Source organism: Pararge aegeria, chromosome 1 (genome assembly GCF_905163445.1).
Source record: "Pararge aegeria chromosome 1, ilParAegt1.1, whole genome shotgun sequence".
Taxonomy (NCBI): domain Eukaryota; kingdom Metazoa; phylum Arthropoda; class Insecta; order Lepidoptera; family Nymphalidae; genus Pararge; species Pararge aegeria.
In genome coordinates, this window is record NC_053180.1 from 20,406,497 (window position 1) to 20,430,034 (window position 23,538).

Genomic DNA, 23,538 nt, shown 5'->3' on the forward strand with positions numbered 1-23,538 from the left:
ATAATAATATAATAATAATAATAATGTTTATTTCCAAAAATCTTAAGTCTAAACAATATAGTAAAAACATTTCTTATTTTATAGGATGCCCCATCCATGAAATCTTAAAAAATTATATTACTACAAGCTTCTGAAGCTAAACTAAGAAACCTTGTATTTCAGCTTCAGTGCCTTCACCCCCTAGGGTTTTTGATTATTTTTAGCTTAAATATTAAACATGCAGTTATAATTACTTAATAATAATAGGAATATATTAACGGGCTAATTGATTTATAATTTTTGTAAAAGGTTGATTATAAATATGTTATATACTACTTGTTCCTCTCTATAAAAAATTAATAAATATAAAGGTGTATGTCTGTTGTTTGTGTGTGTGTGTGTGTGTTGTAGTGAAGAGAGGTATTGCTGTATTCATTAATGAGAATGAATGGGTGTAAAGGGTACTTTGTAAATAAAGTTGTTAGTAAATAAATTTAATCGGATAAAGTTATGGCAGTAAAATTAAACTTAAACCGGATCATCGTGCTGAAACGCTTAATCTCTCTGCGGTACGTCTTTGTCGGTAAACGAAGCCTCCTTCCAGCCCATAGAAAGTTCAGGAAAACCCAAATTGCACCTGGCACGTGCCTGCGAACCAGGGGTCTTCGCATATATGACCCAAGGGGTTGCCAAATTCACGTAGCCAAGACGTGTTCTATGACTTCCAGAATACCAGCTTGTAAAAAAGAAGTTCTTGGCGCCAATCATTGTGATGATGATGACCCGAGATTGACTACTAGTTGGGTTTTTACTGAATTTCTCCATAACCATTTGCGATACAGTCAATCATCATCACCACTATAGGGCACAAATGCTCCCACAATGGTGGACTCCACAAACTTTTAAAGAAAGAAAGAAGAAAGAAACATTTATTTTTTACATTGCGCCACACATTACAATATTCACAACACCACATATGTTATGTGTGGTACAACCTAGAAAAAAGGTGCCAAGTCAGCATTGTGCTGCATATGCCAGTGGGAGCATACAGCGCTGATTTTCAGTTGGCACCTTGTACCAGGTAACACCACGGAAATACGTAGCCATCCACTGACCACATTTTAAGCTTAGTTTAAAAAAAAAGTAACTAAATAAATCCAAAACTATAATAATAATAAATTAAAGTAACATATATCTATATAAACTTGAATATAAAAACGTACATATATCATTAACTTATTAAGATACACAGTGTAATATAATAGTAATAAAATTAGTAAGTGGTAAAGTAAAGTAAACTTTTGAGAACATTATGGAGAACTCTCAGGCATGCAGGTTTCCTCACGATGTTCTCCTTCACCGTTGAAGCAAGTGATATTTAATAAGTTAAAACGCACCTAGCTTTTAGTTAGAGATGCGTGCTGGGATTCGAACTCGGCCCTGCGATAACGAAGTCGAAGTCCTACCCACTGGGCTATCACCGCTGTAGCATACAGTCAGTAAACATTGTTATCTGGGGCGGAAGGGGGTTGGAAGGAACATAATTACAGTCATTACACCAACGTTAGCGTCATGAGTGGCCCTCGGGTTTGACTAATGGGCCGTCCCTTTCCGACAAACTGGTTTTTATATTTAGTTTATATGTATTACATGAGTATGAGCCTCCATGGTTTAACGGTATCATGCTCAAATACGGACACGATTTCCTGGATTCGATTCCCATAGAAGTAAGGAGTGTCTGCTCCCGTGCCTCGTAGAGCACAACTTGTGATCCTGGATATTATCACTAGCAAAAAACTAATTACAACCTCAGATAAGTATTTATTTTTTGACGACCTTCCTGGCGCAACGGTGAGTGCTATTAATGTAAGTAGGAGGCCCCGAGTTCGATTCCCGGCAGGGGCAAATTGGGAATTTATAATTTCTGAATTTTATCTGGTTTGGTCTGGTGGGGGGCTTTAGCCGTGGCTAGTTACCACCCTACCGACAAAGACGTGCCGCTAAGTGACTTAGTGTTCCAGTGCGATGTTGCGTAGAAACCAATTAGGGGTATGACTACCAAACTCCGTAACAGGTTAGCCCGCTACCATTATAGACTGCATCATAAATTAAACCCAGGTGAGATTACAGTCAAAAGCTAACTTATAGTGCAATAAATAAATAAATAATTCAATACAAATTTTCCGACTCAACGATTAAAAATTAAAAATTCATTTATTTCAAGTAGGCCTACTTTATAAGCACTTCTGAAACGTCAAGTATGTCTGTTTGTAGTGACTCTATCACCGGTTCGAGCCGAAACTCAGTAGTTGCTCTTTTTTATTCGATTAGGATATTATACTATACTAACATTATTATTTGATCAAAAGATTTAAAATTGGATTGATTATTAATTTTGGGCTAAACGTAGGATAGGGAAAACGATAAATTTGATTCCATCTACGTTATCAATTACCAGGGCTTCATGCGCGCTAGAGTCTAGAGAGTGCGCCATCGAATAAAAATGGGCTAACATTTTTTATCCCACAGTACGTCTCTTGTGTGTTCACGCACTTAGTATCTTAGCACTCTTCTAAAAGGGCGAATAAGTATAATTTTCTCCCTTTGGCTGGAACTTAGTACAAAGTGCTACAATGACACTTAACCCACTTTTAATAAAGGCGCAAGGCCAAACATACGCCAAGCAAGCTTTGCTGGAAATTAGGTTAAGATTAACCCGAGCACTTGGTGACAAGTGACCATCTTGATAAATCGGCCAAGAACAATTTGAAATTGCGCAGTGAATGTTAGTCTTTTTTCGTGACATTAGAAAAGCGCATTGTGATGAGTCGGCAGTTTCTAAAGTGGCTCGGAAGCGGGCTAGGGGCGCTGAGATGTAGTGACCTCTAGAGTGCGCACTGTCCGGCCAGAGTGGCCGAAACTTTAAATATGTTACACAAAAGAGTCATACCTATTTCGCTTATCAAAAACAATATTTTTAGCTCCTGGCTCCAACCATGAAATTCAGCTAGGTTGAACCTGTGCCTGAGCCTACTACTGCTAATGTAATTCTTCTTGAATACTACAATTTTATTTTTTTCTATTCTTACAGAAAGACTGGTTTTTTGTTTATACTATCGAAAAGAAATACATTTGAAACTTCAAGACATGCACGTTACTATAAGTCAAAATAAACAAAATTCAAAATTCATTTATTTTAAGTAGGCCTAGTTTCTTGCCGGCTCTTCTCGGTAGAATCTGCCTTAGGAACCGGTGGTAAAGTCACCGCAAACAGACTGACTTGACGTTCCAAAATAGCTTATAAATTAAATTAGGCCTACTTGAAATAAATGATTTTTTTATATGAATTCGAAAAGTAAATTTACAGCAAGCAAGGGTAAACTCTGCTGCTGTAGATAAAATCTTTTAATAAGAGTTTTTTCACTCTTGTGGAACGATGCGGACTCTATATGTTATAAAACCTCAGTGGTACAATCTGTTTGAGTGATTAGCGGACAAATTCATTGCCGCAGGTTTCTGCGCGTCTGAGATAAACAAAAGATCCCATTCAGTAGCATGCGGCGAGCGGTCAGCTCAGCTGACATTGTGGTGGAGAGAGAGAAAACTGGAGAGTGCTGCGTTATTACTAATCTAGGGCGGAAACATACACACACCACGAGATTGTTAATACCAGTAAAAGCATTTTTTACTTGGTAAAATTAATATAACCGCAACTGCCTCATCAGTCTGTTTAGATGCGGATCACGCCCTTGATTCGATTTCCGATTTGGATCAAGGATGGTTATGTTTTTAGTTTTTTTGTTAAAAAAATTAGTATCAACCCGGAGTTAAGAAATTTGATATGAAAACCCCACGCAATTTTTTTAAATTGTATTTATATTATTGCTTGTTTTAGTTGATGATCTTTTATCGCTTCATTGCGATCTCCGTTGTTAGTGTCGATGCAGTCTAAAATAAATGCACTTACGTGGAATCGGTATGGCAATTTCATTACACTAATACTTTAACGAGCTTCCATCTCTCATCGCATCAAAACATCGTAACCCTAATTTGATTGGTGGTCTAGTTTGCTGGTAAATTGATAAATTGTCGACCCTATATGCTGATGGCTGGTCTTTTTAACCCCGAAGCCAAAAGACGGTGTATGTGTGTGTGTGTATGTGTCGGAGCGGAGTGTGTGTGTGGCCGATTTTGATTTAGGTTTATTTACTCTGAAACGTGAATTAATCAGGAGTGTGAGTCTTAACTATTTTTGATAAAAGTTTGGCCAAGTTGGCACTACAAAATAGCGGATTACATTTTTCTTTAAAATTCCATCAATATTGGTTTAAAATTAAAGTGCTTTACTTGTATAACAATGTACTGATAAATTAGAAGACGGGAGTTTTCTTAATATTTCATTTATATAAATACAATTTGAGGATTTCGTCAAACGGACGCAGTATAAAGAAGTGATGCAGTAACTCGGTGTCTTTGATTTTGTGCTAAATGCCGACAGTGTCACGAGAGGCATAGAGTATGGTAACTTCCTGCTAAGGCCAGTAAAGGGCCTTCCCTCGCCCTACGCTTACCGAGTTAAAGTTCTGCTTGGACAGCTTCGTGGGACCTCCGTATTACTATCCATACTCTTTGCCATGGTCTTAACCAGCTTTCTTCCAGCAGCTCACTGGATTATGTATATAAGCGGGAGTCTACCGAGAAACATACGTCGAATTTTAGATAGCGTCATCCAATGTCATTTTAGCACCCAAATCTTTTAGCTTTAGGGGACTTTCGCTCCTCCAATCAGATTGCGTTGTTCAATAGAAAAATATATTAAATGGATTCCCAAGGAAAGTTGATGTGAGAGAAACGGTCGGTCGTCAAACATCAAGTATTTTATATGACAGGTATTTCTGCCTTTACGTAAGGTGGTATAAGGACGAGAAAAAAGTAAGAGGATTGATCATATAGAAATACTCCGAGCATAACTCGCTGTATCTCCCTCTTAGTAATTCATGTTTCGGAATCATAAGTTTTCATGACAAAGACATACAGGCAAGCAATTTAACACAACTAATCAGGTTAGCTTATCAATAAACCCCTTGAATTAAATAAAACTGGTTTATTACCTCTTCCCACCTGTACACTTTGAATAAAACAGGTCTCCAAAAGTATTACGAAAACAGCAAAAGTTGCGTCTAAAACGACAGAGAGTTTCTAAACTCTTTTAATAATGCAAGCACCAGCCTCTGCCTTTAGTTTAGGAAATAAAATAGTAAACTTTACTCAACTTTCTGGCGTCCATGAAAGGTTATTTATAACCAACTTCAAATAAGGAGGATGTGAGACTGTATATATTTTATGCTTCCGCCGATTTTCCCGTCAATAGTGGCTTGCTTTGATATTTCTTTTGTGATGTGAAAGGTACTTTTGAAATCGATACATTGTTTGTATCCAGCAGGTGGGAGGCTTCGGCCGTGGGTTATTTACTAAGAAAAACAAGCCGCCAAGCATTCCGGTAAGATTCCGCGTAGGAGGGATATAAATTCAATGTAACTGCCACACTCCTCACAAGTATCCAGCAATTTATAGAATACAATTCATCTTAAGCTGGACAGCTACGGACGGTCACTTTATCAAACGAGAAAGTCTTCTAATATGTCTGAACAGAACTGTGTAGTCTGTTTTTCATTTGACTATGACATATTATGAGCCGCCAGAATAAACACTCGCTGGGAGTTGGGAGTTGGGACGTGTGTGTTGACGCCTAAGCCGCTAATCTAGGCTGACGAGCAATCTCAGAGCTCTGCGGTTGTGGTTGTCAACGAATAAGTCAGAAATGCTGTGTTTTGGTACCTACTTATAATGAAGCATTTTCACAGCATTACGTTTGTCCTACGGCATTTGATTATGGGGTAATACTGCTGATATAGATTCTATTTTCGTCCTGCATAAAAGGGCTGTTCGTGCGATGTATAAAATAGGCCCAAGAGAGTCGTTAAGGGATAAATTTAAAGAAGTTAAAATAATGACGGTGCATAGTACATGCATATTTGAAAATTTAATTTATGTCCATAAAAATATAACAAAATTTAAAAAGAAAATGGACTGTAACAATATTAATATAAAAATCAAAAATAAACTAGTTGTGCAGTTTACAAGGCTAGGTAAAATTGCTAATTCATTCAAGGGCAATTGTATATTATTTTATAACAAAGTATCAAATGAAATCTTTGAGATTTCTCTCAATAAGTTCAAAGTTTATATAAAACGTAAGCTTACAGAAAAATCCTATTGTAATATTAAGGATTACTTAAACGATAAAAAAGCTTGGGTGTAAATTGCTCTAGCTTCTTAGTCAGATGGTGATAACAAAAAAAAATTACGCGGCTAAGATTGTTGTGGGCTCTTCTTAGACCAGGGCGCGTTTGGAACCCTCGTAGCTGTAGGTTTAAGTTGGCGATCGAGGTGATCACCATCCCCTTACAATTATGTAAACATATATGTATGAACGCTTCATAAGTGCCTGTGATAGGCCTACATGAATAAAGAAATTTTGAATTTGAAGTTTGGGAATAGTATTGGGAAGAAGACAACCAATTTTGTGGGACAAATAAATAATTATACTAAGTTAACTACAATACACATATCGCCATATAGCCCCAATAAGCGTAGCTTGTGTTATGGGTACTACTGGCGAATCCTGATGACTGTGAATATTTAATTAAATAATATACATAAATATTTATAGTAAACACTGAAAAATATTAATGTTCATCACATCACACATATATTATGAAAATTAAACTTAATTTGCTATACTCCGCGATAGATGTACCCTACATTGCCAAAGATCTGTCTGAGTACAAAGATTGAAGAAATTATAAATAACACCATACAGATTCTCCTGCTTTTCGCGGTGCATAGCAAATGAAGCTTAATTTTCATATCATGGATTTCCGAAAAGTAACCACTGCTTCTATCCAATATCCGAGCAATGCTGCTTAGCGGCAGAAATAAGCTTGGCGGTGGTAGTTTCTTGGACGAGCTCAATCGTCAAAAGCTCTACTATAACCAAAAGTTTTAGGTACATTTAAATAAATCCTACTTACATATTATTTATTTAAATACGGATTATTCTACAGCTATATCACGATAGGCATTCTCTTCAGGTAATAGATTAATCCTGTTTACTCTCTGAACTGTGCCGATTGTATGTTCTAGTTCTCACGTTAGGGTAGGTTTACATTCCAGACAGTGACCGGTGATTCCCGGCACAAGAGTTCTGTCTATCTGTCTATGTTTGCGGAGCAATTTTTACGGATGTTTTAGGTAAATAATAAAATAACTTTATTATCGAAAAAAAGTCTCATGCAATAGTTAAAACTTTGTTACGGGAGGCAGTGTCTTCCCTGCATGATTCCCTGCATGTCTATGGTCCTAATAACTAACGTTTGACAAATTTACAGGTAAAATCAATTCATTAAAAAGAAATAAAATATGATGTATATGAATTTTGAAGGTGTATTTCGTTGGTGTATGACTGTGCAAGTTTGCAAGTATTTGTATGAGTGTTTTTTTTTTAGTTTAAGGAATATTACCTATTTTTGTTTTAATTTTAATTTTGTTTTTTTTTGGTTTATGACTTAGTTTATTTGATGACTTAGGTATGCTTCGATTATCCCCCTGACGCAGAGGTGAGCACTGCAGTCTTATTAGTTGGATCTCCCGGGGTCGGTCCCAAGTGAGAGCAATTGGGGAGTTTACCACGTCTTAATTATCTCTGGTGCTACCAACAAAGACGTGCTGCAAACGACATTGCCTTCGGGTACGAAGTACGATGGATGAAGAAGTTTAACAATATTATTACTGCTAATTTTATTCATGTTTATAATACTTCACTGTGTATAGTAACTGTGTTGGTAACCTAGTGCCTGAAATGGTTACTTGTTCTATGATGATATTGTAAAACGTAGTCAATGTGACCACAGCTTTACTTAAACCCTATTAAACATTACACTGACATTAGGAGCAGGGCTTCTGGCCTTAACCCGTTGTGAGGATTAATGTTAATCAGCAGGCTTACGAGGTTGACACATTATATCTACCTCGTAGGCACATTCTATGCTAATTTTATATACCTGATTAGAAAGCAGAAAGCCGACCCGGTAAAAAGCTTGTAAATAAATCACATAGAAGTTCAAATATATCTTTTGTTTATCATCTGAAAAGATGTACAGATCCACACGGAAATTCCACCTTTGAAAATCCCAGTGGACCTGGTTTTATCCCCGGGATAAAAAATATATCCTATGCTTGTTTCCTGGTTCGAAATCGGTCATGATCTCTATGAAAAATTTAGCCCAGATCAACTAGGCTGTTAAACCGTGCGTAGAATCCAAAAGCTAGTTTTAAAATCCTTTGGAAACGTTATAAACAAACAGTCACATTCACTCATTTAAAATATTGGAATGGATGAGATTATTGTATTTAGTTTTGTTATAGTCGAAGCAAAGTTAGATGGCACTGTTGATGCATATTTTACATAAAGAATGTATAAGTGTATGAATTGAAATCCGTCTATATAATTCAAATTCAAAATTCAAATTCATTTATTTCAAGTAGGCCTACTTTATAAGCACTTTTGAAACGTCAAGTATGTATGTTGGTAGTGACTCTACCACCGGTTCGGAAAGCAGATTCTACCGAGAAGAGCCGGCAAGAAACTCAGTAGTTGCTCTTTTCCAACATCAACATTTACAATCATTTTGCTATCTTGCGGGAGATGAGAGCGAGGCTGGCTGCTTCCATTCTACCTTGTCATTGAGGAATTCATCAAATGTATAGTAACCTCGCTGTACTAGATGCGTTTTTACACATTTTTTAAATGTATGCATTGGTAGGTCAAGTATTTTCTTAGGAATCATGTTGTAAAAGCGTAATATAAGCGTAATAAGCGTATACTTTAGCCTAAACAGTACATTTCACTGTAACGATGAGACGTCAGATGGAATTTTTACTCTTACTAGCATTATGCATCACAATATTGCAGTACCATTTAATGCTATTATTCATTTAACAACGACCTTAAAAAAATTACATCTCGGTGCGATGCTGCAAAAAGCAACGTCGAAAAAAGACCTTCGACTATTTGCCAACCCTTTTTTAAGGGACGTGACCCATTTCCACCACGGAACTTTATAATAGACGACATTGTTACGACATTTCACGATACATATTCCTCTATATACATTGTTTACTTCAATTATTCGCAGTTATTTTTATCAACAGGTATTTGATCACCATTTGAGAACGTATCGAGGTTATTAATCCCATGCACAGATTATTTAAAATTAAGAAGAATTAAAACTACATTGAAGTCTTTTTGAGACATTAATGGCCTGAAAAATAAATAAGGCATAACTTCGCAATAGTTATGCCTTATTAATGTGTGACAGCGGCATTTAAAAGGCATCACCTTTTAAATGTGTGACAGCGTATATAACAATTTATAAGTATTTAGACGTTTATTATTATTTATTATTATTTATCTTTTAACTACCTTCAATTGAAGTTCTGTGATTTCTGCTCAAAAGCTCTTTGAGTAGAAAACAAAATACTTTACGATTACGATACGATTTGATTTGATTTAACATACATTTTGTTGCCTGGGATTTGGCTGGGATATTGCTATTGAGTTATTCTCGACTAGGCTTAGCGATAAGTCGGATCCGATATGGATTAATTTATCTTTTTCGTGACATATAAAAGACTTTTAAAGGGACAAGCAGACCCAAATTAAGATTAAAACGATCCAAGCGGGTTTTCCAGTTAACTTTTAATAATTTAACAGTTGCCCAAGCTATTAGGAACGAATTAATATTGAAAACTCTGCAAAGTGGAAACTTTGGAGTTTATTGAGTATTTATATTTTCTTGGAAATTAGGGAACTTTATGGGTTTAAATTATTTATAGGCATTCCGATCATCCCGTTGAGGGTCAATTCAGTTATTTATGCATTTAATCCGACTTACAATACACGATTTTAATATGTACCTACAATTTGTGTTGGTATTTATATTTCATTTCATTTATTCAGAATATTGGTAAGGGTACATAATTGACACAATAAACATGGTGCCACGATAACTGTTGCAGTAGTATAAACCGTGTCGCAACAATTAACGCCCACCTCCAACAATAAAAGTATAGTACCAATAAAACAAAAGTAGATCATAATAAATGCCAATAAAAATGAAAATAAGAGTCAATTAAACAAAGATAAATAAAAACAATGATTAAGTTTCGAATACAAGAATAAAAAACAATAAAAACATGAAAAACATGCAGCGACTTATTTAGTCCGGGTGTGTGTGTGTGTGTGACTGTGTGTGTGTTTGTGTGTGTATATACATGTGTGTTATGTGAATTTCTATAGTTTGGGCCTATTTTAAAAAATCTGAAGTAGGAAGAATCATTTTATTATCTTTTCTACATCACTTTAGGATAGATTCCTAAACCAATATATAATAGCACTTCTACATTTATGGACAGTTAAAGGATATATATTTAAAGTAAAATTAACTTTGTTATATAGGGTACAGCTAGCATTGTGAAATTGTCTTTTAGCAAGCATAGTGCGGAATGGTTTTATCTGACAGACGCGATCAGATCTTCTCAATTATAATCTCATATTAATAACAGAGACACTGCGCAAGAAGAACTTATACTCCCGTATTTTTTTAAAGTAAAACTTCTTTAGGCGCGACTAGGGAGTAACTCAGATCTCTTTTCTGACGAAAGTAACGCTAGCACCAGACGTCTGTATAGTTTCCGCTATTTATTAATAATTTGGTAAAACGCCAGCTAGTGGCAAATATCATTATCAATTAGGATTATTTATTTCCAATATTTACAAACGGATCGATTGTGAATAGCAAAGTGAATCAAAATTTAACTGTTTAAAAAAATAAATTAAATTGCAGTTCTTGATCTCTAAATACTTGTTTAAATGTTATTTTTGTAATAATTAATTATTAATAAATTTTCTGAAGATTGCTACATTGTATAATATTAAATGACAAGTTTATATTGACATTTGCTGATATAACTTCCAATTTATACTCTCAATTTTTCTATTTAACAAATGAAAATATTTATAAAATGTAAAAGTGATATTAAAGATTTTCAAATAGAATATAAAATGAAATAATAAATAAATAAATGGAATGGTGGAGTCCCAGGAACGTTTTAGTCTTTCATCAATAAATAATAATTAAAGTTTTACTTAAGACGCGCGTAAAGGCACTGCAATCTAGCCTAAAATAAATATGTCGTATAAGATGGTAACCAGCTGACCTGTTAGGGGTACAATTATATTGAACCCATACACATAATCGGTCCTAAATCGCTAGGGAGCACGTTTGTTAAAATAAGAAATTTTCTAACATCAAATCAAAAAATTTTAATACCATTAAGTCACAGTTGCCTCTACGCCGTAGGCCTCGCCCAAGTCTCACCAATGTTTTCTATTGCTAGTAGTCCGGTCCACTCTGATGGGTCAGGACAAACATAGACTATTAAGGTAAACAAAAGCTTGTAAAAATTAATTTCCTAAAATTAATTTTTCCTCCTATTTCCTCAATACAATGTGTACTCTCATACCACCCGCGCGGACAGTAAGCGTCACTGTAAAACCACACTTAATGGGAGAGAGAACGTAGTTGCACGTTCAATGAACTACGGCGCAGGCACGTACTGTACGTGAGGTGGAATGCTTTATTTGAAACGCTAAATAAATTGGATGGTGGTTCAGATAACATTTTCCTTTTTATCTACTGGAAAGATATCCAACTTCACGCGGACTACGTGGTATTTAATCTTTAAAAAGAGCTCTGAGACCGCTAAAGTCAAAGTCAAAATTATCTTTGATGTACACATAAAAAGTGACATACTTTTGATGTGAACATGTTACATCAATAATGTGTACATAGTAGTGAAAAAAAAGTGAAGTGTTAATTTATATGCTGGGTTTCAGTTGATCATCGTCTGACCCAAAGAGTCCCTACGGCCATCGATCTCTTAGCTTCTTTGAGCACTAGGTTGCAAGCTCACCGAATTCCATTACCTAAGCTTGCCACAGCTGTTGTAATATGTTTTATCTCAGAAACTTAAAATACATTGAATATTTTGGCACGTCTCTGCCTGTAATGTGCGCGAACCTTTACAGTACGTGACGAAGAATGTTTTATTTCGACACTTGAGAAAATTGTCTCTTTGTTTACCCATTCCCAAGATAGTACTTACATTTGCGGCCTCGAAAGATATTTATGTAGACGGGTATATAAGATACAACATACAGAAAAATTACCTTTAGAAAATAATAGAAAATAGAGCGCAGGGAAATAACATTATCAGATTTAAAATGAGTATTATAACAATGGCTGGCAGTGGTAACAATCATTAGGTAGTGATGCTGTTTCCCAAACCTAAACCTAACCTAAAAATAAAGCTGACGTATCTGGTAGGAAGAATTTTTAATATCAAACAAATATACAATAAGAAAATGAAGTTACTTTTTATAGCAATAAATAAATACCTTTAAATGCTTCCTCTGAAGCATTATAAAGCAAGTTTAACACAAAGTCAAACTTACAGAGTCTATGACTTAACTTACAAAACAATAACACAAAGTGCTCGAGATTGCGTCCAGCTTGCAGCCAATCATAAGAAACGTGCGATGGAGCAAGCCTTGTGATTGGTCTCACGCAGGACGCAGATTTGAACGCTGCGTCTCTTTTATGTCATGGTGGTGTAATGTAGCATTATGACTAACAGCGTCCCGTGAGCAGGACGAAGGTGATGTTTAGCTCCCCACTTTGCAGAGGGGGGGGGGGGGGGGATCATCATTATGAATCCATTATGACCCACTAGAAGACCCGAGTCGCCAGTCAGAATGAGAACGGGCCTAGGCCATAGTCCATCACGCTGTGGCAGTGCGGAGTGGTAGACTTCACATGCCTTTGAGAACATTATGGGAACTCTCAGGCTTGCAAGTTTCCTCACGATGAGTACCTTCACCGTTAAAGCAAGTGATATTTAATTGCTTCAATTAAAAACGCACCTAACTCCGAAAAGTTAGAGGTGAGTATTGGGGATAAAACAGACATCTACCAACTACCCTAGTTAAGTGGCGGGGCTCCCGCACTAATGAGGAGGGAATCGGGTCAGTTTGACTCCTACTCAAGACGTTGCAGCCTTTGCTTTGAGCACTAATTTAATAAATTAATAAATAATTAATATACTACGACAATACACACATCGCAATCTAGCCCCGAAGTAAGCTTAGCTTGTGTTATGGGACTAAGATAACGGATGAATATTTTTAGGAATAATATAAATAAATACTTATAATATAGATATGAACACCCAGACACTGAAAAACATTCATGTTTATCACACAAACATTTTCCAGTTGTGGGAATCGAACCCACGGCTTTAGACCATAAAGCAGGGTTGCTGCCCACTGTGTCAATCGGCCGTCAAACTAAAAACTAATTTAAAGTTAAAACTAAGTAGTGATTGATGTTCTCCAGGTCATAGCAGCCCTCGCGGTGTCTCTGGCACCTTTCTCCGCAGGGCTCGGCAAGGGCTACAGCTCCCCAGCAATAGCATCGCTTCAGGGGCCGGGCAACGCGACTCGCAGAGACTTCCAGCTCACAGACCAACAGGCCTCCTGGCTCGCTTCTTTATCTTTTCTAGGTATTTGAGATTCATTACTAACTCAGTTATTAGTAGTTATTTGTGTCTACTTTAGTTAATACATTCAACAACATTCGCACAGATCGCAATTCACAAGACTTTGTCGAGGCTTAGTCTACTTATTAAATTTCAACTAGAGAAGTATATTCCAATCCTTCTGTGTGATTGGTTTTTGATGCTTCAATATTAGTCGTTTACATGGTTCCTGTATGTTCTTGATTCTGTGTTCCAATCATTCTACACGTGAATTAATGTCAAAGTTACATATCAAATATTATACTTGTTGATTTGGATTCATTTGTGAAGGTGCTCTCTTTGGAGGCATGGCTGGTGGTGCTGCGATGCGGCACGGGCGTCGCAGGGTTCTCTCCCTCGCCGCAGCTCCTTGCAGCCTGTCCTGGTTGCTCACCGTTCTGGCGACGTCGGTGCGGATGATGTGCATCACTGCCTTCCTCGGAGGCTTCTGCTGTTCCATACTCACGATGCTCTCACAGGTAACTCGACTCAGCTTTTCTATACAGAACAGTTCTATCTCTGTCTGTACCATCCCTAAATATTTTATCTCTATTTGCAAATTCAAATTTTCTTTATTCATGTAGGCCTATCACAGGCACTTATTAAACGTTCATACATACATGTTAACATAATTGTAAGGGGATGGTGATGACCTGGTGTAAGAGCCCACAACAAACTTAGCCGGGTGTTTTTCATCACCATCACTGTAAATTTATTAATTTGTATAAAGCTATGAAGTGAAGTTAGAGCAATTCAAATTGCTTTATCTCTATCAGTTCTACCCCGAAATTATATATTTCTCTATGTTCTATCCCTGTCTGTTCTATCCTATCTGCTCTATCTCTATATATTCTGTCCCTATTTGCTCCATTCTTATTTGTTCTATCACTATCTATAATATATTTATCCGACGGTACTGACAACGTCTGTCTGGTTTGTGATAGATTTCTGTAGCAGTTTTTCACTGTGATTTTCTTTCTTCTTCAGCACTTTGAACCCCTTTTCAAAAAATAGCTTCCACGTGTGTTATGCTTGAAAAAACTTTTCCTCCCTATTTGATCTCAGATAATCCTCCTAAGCTGGTTTATCTGCCAAGTCTAACCTCGTCGGAATAATGTACTAATGTATTGTGTAATTCCCCCGTGCATGCTCTAAAATGGTAAATAACCTTGTACCGGAATAATCTGAAACTCTAAAAACATGGCCACTCTACGATATGTGACGTTTTCACCAAATACTTTCGCTCAATTGACCAAATATTAATTTTCGAAATAAATACCGTAACAATGGATTGTCATTATTTAAGGAAGTTTAGTTATTTAATTAGTTATACAGGTGTACTAGTATCTTAAATAATACAATTTAAATATTTAATAATACATTAATATTATATGCCTAAGATTTTACATTGGATAGGTATAGTTAAATATAGTGATTGCCACACCTCTTTACAACGAGATATCTATAGTGGACCTATTTAGAGGGCCATTCTTAAATTCAAATTCAAAATTCAAATTCATTTATTTCAAGTAGGCCTACTTTATAAGCACTTTTGAAACGTCAAGTATGCATGTTTGTGTGACTCTACCACCGGTTCGGAAAGCAGATTCTACCGAGAAGAGCCGGCAAGAAACTCAGTAGTTGCTCTTTTCCAACATCAACATTTACAATCATTTTGCTATCTTGCGGGAGATGAGAGCGAGGCTGGCTGCTTCCATTCTACCTTGTCATTGAGGAATTCATCAAATGTATAGTAACCTCGCTGTACTAGATGCGTTTTTACACATTTTTTAAATGTATGCATTGGTAGGTCAAGAATTTCCTTAGGAATCATGTTGTAAAAGCGTATACTCAACCCCACAAAGGAGTTCTGCACCTTTCGCAGACGATATGCAGATATCACTAATTTATGACCGTTTCTGGTAAGTCGATTGTTAATTTCAGCTTTTGATTTATAAAGAGTAATATTTTGCCTCACAAAGACTATATTACTATAAATGTATTGCGAAGCTACTGTAAGAATACCTATTTGTTTAAATTTTTCACGAAGCGATTCGCGTGATCCAAGTTTATATATTGATCGTACGGCTCTTTTCTGTAGTATAAATATACTTTCAATATCTGCAGCTTTTCCCCACAGCAAGATCCCATAGGACATAATACTGTGAAAGTATGCGAAATAAACAAGCCTAGCTGTTTCAACATCGGTAAGCTGTCTAATTTTCCTGATTGCATATGCAGCCGAGCTGAGTTTACTCGCTAGGCTTTCTATATGGGTACCCCACTGTAGCTTACAATCTAAGGTCACTCCTAGAAAAACAGTGGAGTTTTCTATTTCAAGTGTTTCTCCATTTATTATGATGTTTTTATCAATTTTTTTTACGTTAGGCAAAACAAATTCCAAACACTTAGTTTTTTTTGCATTTAAAAGTAAGTTATTAACAGTAAACCAGTCTGACACATGTGACAAAGCACGGTTTACGTCGTCAAAATTATCTTTGTTTCTATCAGTCTTAAAAATGAGAGATGTATCATCTGCAAACAGTACAATCTCACAAGTGCCCCTGACATGGTGTGGCAGATCATTTATATACACCAGAAACAATAAGGGACCCAAAATTGAGCCTTGTGGGACACCCATTAAGGCAGATGATCCCTTAGACTTTATGTCTTTTACGCATACCCTTTGAACTCTATCACTTAGATAAGAGGCAATTAAATTGAGTGCAACGTTTTTGATGCCATAGTGGCTTAGTTTTAATAACAACGTTTTGTGTTCAACGCAATCGAATGCTTTGGACAGATCACAGAAAACACCAATGGCATTCTGCGAACGTTCCCAGGCATCGTAAATATGCTTTATGAGTCTTGCGCCTGCATCCGTTGTACTACGACCTTTAGTGAAGCCGTACTGCTCCGGATGAAGTAAGTTATTTACATTAAAATGATTTAAAAGTTGATAAAGTATAATTTTTTCAAAGACCTTACTAAGAGTTGGCAAGATTGAAATAGGCCTGTAATTGTTAAGGTCATTTTTATGACCGGATTTAAAAAGGGGTATTAATTTACTACATTTCATTAGGTTCGGAAAAATACCCATATCAACACATTCATTAAAAATTACAGCTAGATAAGGGGCAATAACGTCAATAATGTTAGAAATGACCATCACCGACATACCCCACAGATCACCGGTTTTTTTCAACTTTAATAACCTGAAATTCTTTACAATATCTATTGCAGATATATGTTTAAAATTAAATAAAACATTGCACTCTTTAACATTATCTCTCAATATACGCTGAGCTGCTATTGGTGAAGAGCTTAGAGAATCTGTTAACAAAATGGGAACATTCTGAAAGAAGTTTTCGAAAGTATTAGCAACCTCCCTGTCAGACGTCACTTTATTGTTATCAACAATAAGTTCAAAATCCACATCACGAGATTTAGTTTTTCCTGACTCGTAATTAACTATTTTCCAGGTTGTTTGTATTTTGTTATCAGATTTCATTATACTATATTTAATGTGTAGCGATTTCGCATTAGTGCAAACATTCTTAAATATTTTAGAGCGAGCTTATCCGCGTTCTCCATCTAATAGATACATATTAGCTGTCTTCAGTCTGTTTCCAGTTATTTTACGTCTAGCTGTAAGGTTGGCGTAATTTATTTATTTATTTTTATTTGACTAGAACGGACTAAGCCCAATTAAACTATAAACATTAATTGATTGCGACACTGTATAAAATAAAATAAATTGGAATAATATACAACGTGTAACAGAATTACGAAATAATATTGAAGAATGCTTAAGTATATTTCATAAAGAATCAGCCTGTAATAATATGAAATCAAAAGAAGCCATTCTACCGACAAAGAAGTACCGCCAAGCGATTTGTAGTTTGGTACACGCAACGTTTAGAAGGAACCGATTAGAAAAATGGTTTTAATACAATGTTAGACTTTTCACCGGGCCATTGCAGTCAAGAGCTAACTTGTAGAAAAAAAAAGGTGCAACAGTGTAGGTGTACCGTGTATGAAGTTATGATATTTGCGACGATTTATGAATACAAAAATTCGGGTAATTATACAACAATTCGGAGGATTTATTTTGACGGCGGATTGGCGCAGCGACCCTCCTTTCAAAGTCCAAAGCTTTGCGTTCGATTCCCACAACTGGAAAATGTTTGTCTGATGAATACGAATGTTTTTCAGTGTCTAGTCTTTATCTGTATATTATAAGTAATTATGTATATAATTAAAAAAAATTCGTCAGTCATCTTAGTAACTATAACAAAGCGTAGCTTGACGCTTACTCCTAAGTTAGATGGCGATGTGTGTATAATATTCTACGACATAGAATATTTATTTATTTATAACAATCCTTACAACGAGTTACATTTTAAATGCGAAAGTGTGTTTCGTTCTTTGTTTGTTTGTCCTTGCTTAGCGCACTAACTAAGCGACCTATATTTCTTCTGGAGTTAGTACAAATGACGGCGTAACGTAGGCTAACTTATTATCCCGGAAAAACAAACAAATCGCAACCGCAGGCAACGACTATTTAGAAACGTTTAGTTAACTTCAGCGAGGACGCACCATAACACAGTTTCATGTTAAAATATTGTACTTTACACAATGCCATTATTTTATATTCACTAGAATGTTCTAAAAAGCTGTTAGTGGACAACTCGCAGCTCACAAAGGCGCTGTGCCGCGCGCCCATTGTTCGAGCATGAAATACAGAATCCACTCGTAGTTTTTTCAGAGTTCATCTCAGCGCCAGAGATTATTATATCTATATTAATATTAAAAAACTGAAGTTTTAAACAGTGTTCGCGCATTGGGTAGGTGTTAACGCATTGGCTCGAGCCAATTGGCCCCGAAAGTGTACTTACGGGGGCCGAGTTTGAATCCCAGCACTAACTTTTCTAAGTTATCTGCATTTTATTTAATGAGATATTTTCATTAAATAAAATGCAAACTTGTTTAAAGGTGAAGGAAAACATCGTGAGGAAACCTGTACGCCTGAGAGATCTACATAAAGTTCTCAAAGGTGTGTGGAGTCCACATATCTGCACTGGGCCAGCATGGTGGACTACGGCCTTAACCTCTTCTCATTCAGGGCCCTGAAACGGGCCGGTAGTGGGTGTAATGAAGTGTGAAACTAGTTCGTCGGTCTACTTGTTAGATCACTCAACTGCGATCACAGTGGTCTGAATACTATTCCTAGATGGCACCATATTTTTTAGTTATTCCGGAAAGTTTTTTTTTATTATTCTACTCCATATATGTATGAACGCTTCATATAATGACAAGGTTGCTTGGAAGCATCCGGCTCCGCTTTCAGCTCTCACAAGATAGAAAAATGAATGTTAAAATGCAAAATGTAAATTGTTGATGTTGGAAAAGAGCAACTGCGGAGTTTCTTGCCGGCTTCTTCTCGGTAGAATCTGCCTTCCGAACCGGTGGTAGAATCACTACAAACAGACAGACTTGACGTTTCAAAAGTGCTTATATTAGGCCTACTTGAAATAAATGAATTTTGAATTTTATACCTGTGATAGGCCTACATGAATAAAGAAATTTAGAATTCGAATCAAAGGCACAAAATATTATTAATATTAAAGTTAAACTGCACCTACTTTAAACCTGGCACTGTATGTTTAACCATGACGCAGACAAAGCTGCAGGGAAAAGCTATCAACTGAAACTTTATTCAACTTCGAAGAGGTTCCGTAAAATCGGATACGTCACCACAAATTGTTCCAGTGAATATTATTTATTTTATTAACACAGTCAGGGCTTTGTTGTTTCAAAGTAATTTGAGGAGCTTCTTTGGTTTGATTGACTTTCTTGGCTTGGATTGTGTTCCAAATTTATTGAGTGGAGAGTTTTCTTTTCCTTCTTCTTGGAGTTTATGCAGAAAAGTTCGATGAAATTGTCGATCTTTTGGGATATTCTTTCCAAAATATACACTTGCACCAAAAAAAGCTACATTTCCACGGCTTGGATTTGTATCCACGGATTTACTGTTTGTTTCCCTAAATATTACGGCTAGAATTATAAGCGTAGTATCTCTTGTGTAGGCCAATGACAGGTTATATTATATAATGGTGTTTCCTCAGACTCACGGAATGAGATAAAACTTCCAGGAATGTGGTCACATAATCAGGAATATCGAATATTTCAAATTCATAATACAAGGTATTATTTTACATTAAATAATGCTAAGTGCACATTTTACACATTCATGGAAACCCAAAAATTTTTATTTTTTATCTGTTAGTTATTAATTTCTTGCGGTTCTGTAAATACATAACAACGAAGCTCATTTCAGAACCGCCAAAAGGTGTGCAAACTACTTACTGTATTTGGATTATAGATACATGACAATTAATATTTTTTTTTTTTGGTATCTTTGGATATAATAATCAAAATATTTTATTTCAATTCCAGGTTTATATCAGCGAAATCTCAGTGCCGGACATCCGCGGTTGCCTGAGTGCAGTCTTGAAAATCGTCGGGCATCTCGGAGTGTTGTTCAGTTTCACCATCGGCGCGTACCTTGACTGGCAGCAGCTGGCGTTATGTATATCCGCTGCCCCACTTCTCTTATTCTGCACAGTCCTATACATACCTGAAACACCAAGTTATCTCGTGCTAATAGGGAAGGATGAAGAAGCCTACAAAAGCCTCCTCTGGCTACGTGGACCAAATTCCGATGTCGCTCAAGAACTAGCTACTATAAGAACCAATGTTTTAGCAAGCAAGAACTTTAGCCAACGCCAGAGCCAAATGTCAAGCAGTCAACTTATTAACTCTTTTGATGTGAGAACTGCCAACCGTCTTCTCGGGCCGATACTCGTGACATGCGGCTTGATGATGTTCCAGCGCTTTTCAGGCGCGCACGCTTTTTCCTTCTATGCTGTGCCGATATTTAGAAAAACATTCGGTGGAATGAATCCCCACGGAGCCGCTATAGCAGTATCTTTCGTTCAGTTGCTTGCATCATGTTTGTCTGGCTTGCTGATCGACACTGTGGGTCGCCTTCCGTTACTCATTGTGAGTTCTGTCTTGATGTCGATGGCTTTAGCTGGATTCGGCAGTTACGCATACTACGAAGAAGTACATAGGAACCAGAGGATCCAGAACGTCATGTTTCATCAGACAGTCGGTCAGAATGACTGGATTCCTTTACTCTGTGTTCTGGTTTTCACGATTGCGTTTTCGTTAGGCATGAGTCCGATTTCTTGGCTGCTAATCGGCGAGTTGTTCCCTCTTGAGTACAGGGCATTTGGGAGTGCGATGGCGACCGCCTTCAGCTATCTCTGCGCCTTTGTAGGTGTTAAAACATTCGTGGATTTCCAGCAAGTGTTGGGGTTGCACGGAGCATTTTGGTTGTATGCTTCGATAAGCGTCGGCGGGCTGTGTTTTGTAGTTTGTTGTGTTCCAGAGACTAAAGGGAGAGATCTAGATGAAATGGATCCAAATTATGTTCAAAGTCTGTCGCCAAAGAGGTAAGTCGTTTTAGGTGGGGCGTTGTATTTACTTGGAAATTACAATAAAAGTAAAAGCTTAATAACATAAAAAATACCTCTATATCATATAATTTTGTTTCCTTTTCATAGTATCTAATATGATGATAAAGATCATTTAAATTATGATGAAATAAAAACACTCTTATAGAATGCTACAATTATAAATACTATAGTTATATTGTTACACATTTAATTTATTTGATTTACCTTTATTAGATTTCCAAGTAAAATATCGCCAAATATAAACAGTTGTGTCGTAAATAATAATGGATGACTTAACACGTGTTGATGTCAATATTATATTATGTATGCCTTATTATGGAATCCCGAGACAAGCGAATTTGGGAACTGGGGAGTTGTGGACTTGGGAAATAACTATAAATACTTTATTTACAAAATAAATCTATATCGAATGACGTCTGGTAGCCAAGTCCATACGGAAGTATATAAATCCTATAACTTTTCTTGCATTCAGGGATCTTTTATTTGGTGTACCATAATGAGAATAAGTATTGCCAATCTCAGGCTTAAGATTATCCATAATCATCGACACAGCATATGTAAAACTTTTCTAGGAACAAAAAGATACTATCGAATCCACCGCAAAACTTTGGCTGTGCTTATTAAATTAATCTGACGAAAAATATCCACATTTTTAAAGTGGTCCCTCTTTATTATAGCAGTTTAAGTATTAGAATAATTAGTGAATACCTCTTTGCATATCCTGAAAACCATATCTCCAATATTTTTTACCATTAAAATAATTTCGAATTACCCACTCATGGCCACATATAAAAGGACAGCTTATATCTTAAGAAGAGAGTATCCAATGAACTATTCTACTTACAAAGGGGAACTTAAGTTTGTCAACATATTCCGCAGTGACAACCATAACATCAGGTGTGCTTACTGTGGTCACATGGGATAACGAATTAAAATGGAAAAATAAAAAAGTTATAGTCCTACATATACATATACAAACATACGTTCGCACACATAAACACGTGTGACGTTTGAATTTGAATTTGAAATTTGAATATAATTTGGTATTAGAGTAATTCCTCTGAATCTTTTCGTGATCTCATCGTGATACTTTTATGAATTCCTGGTACCCCTTATCGTTCGTTAGTTATATAACCTAGTTTCGTTTATGTAACCTGTCTAAGACCGTTTTTAGTTCAGTTAATCTAGATCAAATAATTCAGAATCCACTGTTTTAAATCTAATAGAAGATTCACCCTACTATATACACCTTAAAATAAACTAAAAATTAAAAGAAAACGATAACAACTTATTTGCACATTTGTTCAAGTGTTACCCGCATGTACAAAGTGCAAAGTCATTCTCATATTCATGATATTTACGTTATTATTTTTATTTAAATAAACTCTGACGTATTATTTACATGCCACCTTTGTAATCTGGAGGTAAACTTTCAACGCTTAAATTAGTATTCATTTAAATTTCAGGTTTGGCTTCTGAATTTTAATCATTATTTTTAGGCATGATAAACATACTGTCATTAAAACTGTTGTAAGCCAAATGGTTTCTACCTAAGTAAATTAAATACAACGACATGGTAGCAACCGAAAATATAACACTTTCAATTGTCCTCATTTTACTAATTATATAAAAGAAACACCATAATGATACGAATAATAAAAATGTTTACTTGAAAATTTTCTTCAACTATAAAACCATTTTAACGAGCTTTCTTACCTATACCGATACCTATATATTCTTACTATTTTTAGGACAATAAAATTAAGACAATAATTAAAATGATTGACGAATAGACAATAAATATTATATTGTTATATTCCTTATATAGATTAGAAGGTGTGATGCCATTTTCCATGAAATATAGTAACCATTTACTCGTAAGTGCTTTATATGAAAATGCCATCTAACTTTAAATTTCGTGTACAAACCTTATTACATTAAAGTTATCGTACTTTTATGATAATCCAGAAAATTTAGTTAATTATTTATTAATACATTAAAGACTTCAGTCTATAATGTATTAGTATTATATACCTAATATATAGTCCAACTTATTTATAATTATAATATTTATTTACAAGACCTGGCAATTTTATAAATAAAGCTGTTCACCTGTGTAAGTTCAATCAAAAATATAACATAAAACATTTTTCTAAAATCGATAAACTCATCCTATATAATATATATTTCGTTAGTGAACTTCTGAAAATGCTCAAGTTGTATGCCAAAACAACGAAGGTTGGTTTTCAATTCATGC

At 35.8% G+C, this 23,538-nt stretch overlaps 1 protein-coding gene across 1 annotated transcript in view; it reads left to right on the top strand.

Annotated features, from left to right (window-relative positions):
- Positions 1–21,266, top strand: part of LOC120626504 (facilitated trehalose transporter Tret1-like) — a 49,129-nt gene extending 27,863 nt beyond the window's left edge. Inside the window, exons 3-5 of the mRNA XM_039894034.1 lie at positions 13,557–13,722; positions 14,029–14,216; positions 20,197–21,266. Of these exons, the coding sequence (XP_039749968.1) occupies positions 13,557–13,722; positions 14,029–14,216; positions 20,197–21,261 (1,419 nt within the window). The 3' untranslated portion in view covers positions 21,262–21,266. The remainder of the gene's footprint in view (positions 1–13,556; positions 13,723–14,028; positions 14,217–20,196) is intronic.
- The last annotated feature ends 2,272 nt before the right edge of the window (positions 21,267–23,538 follow it).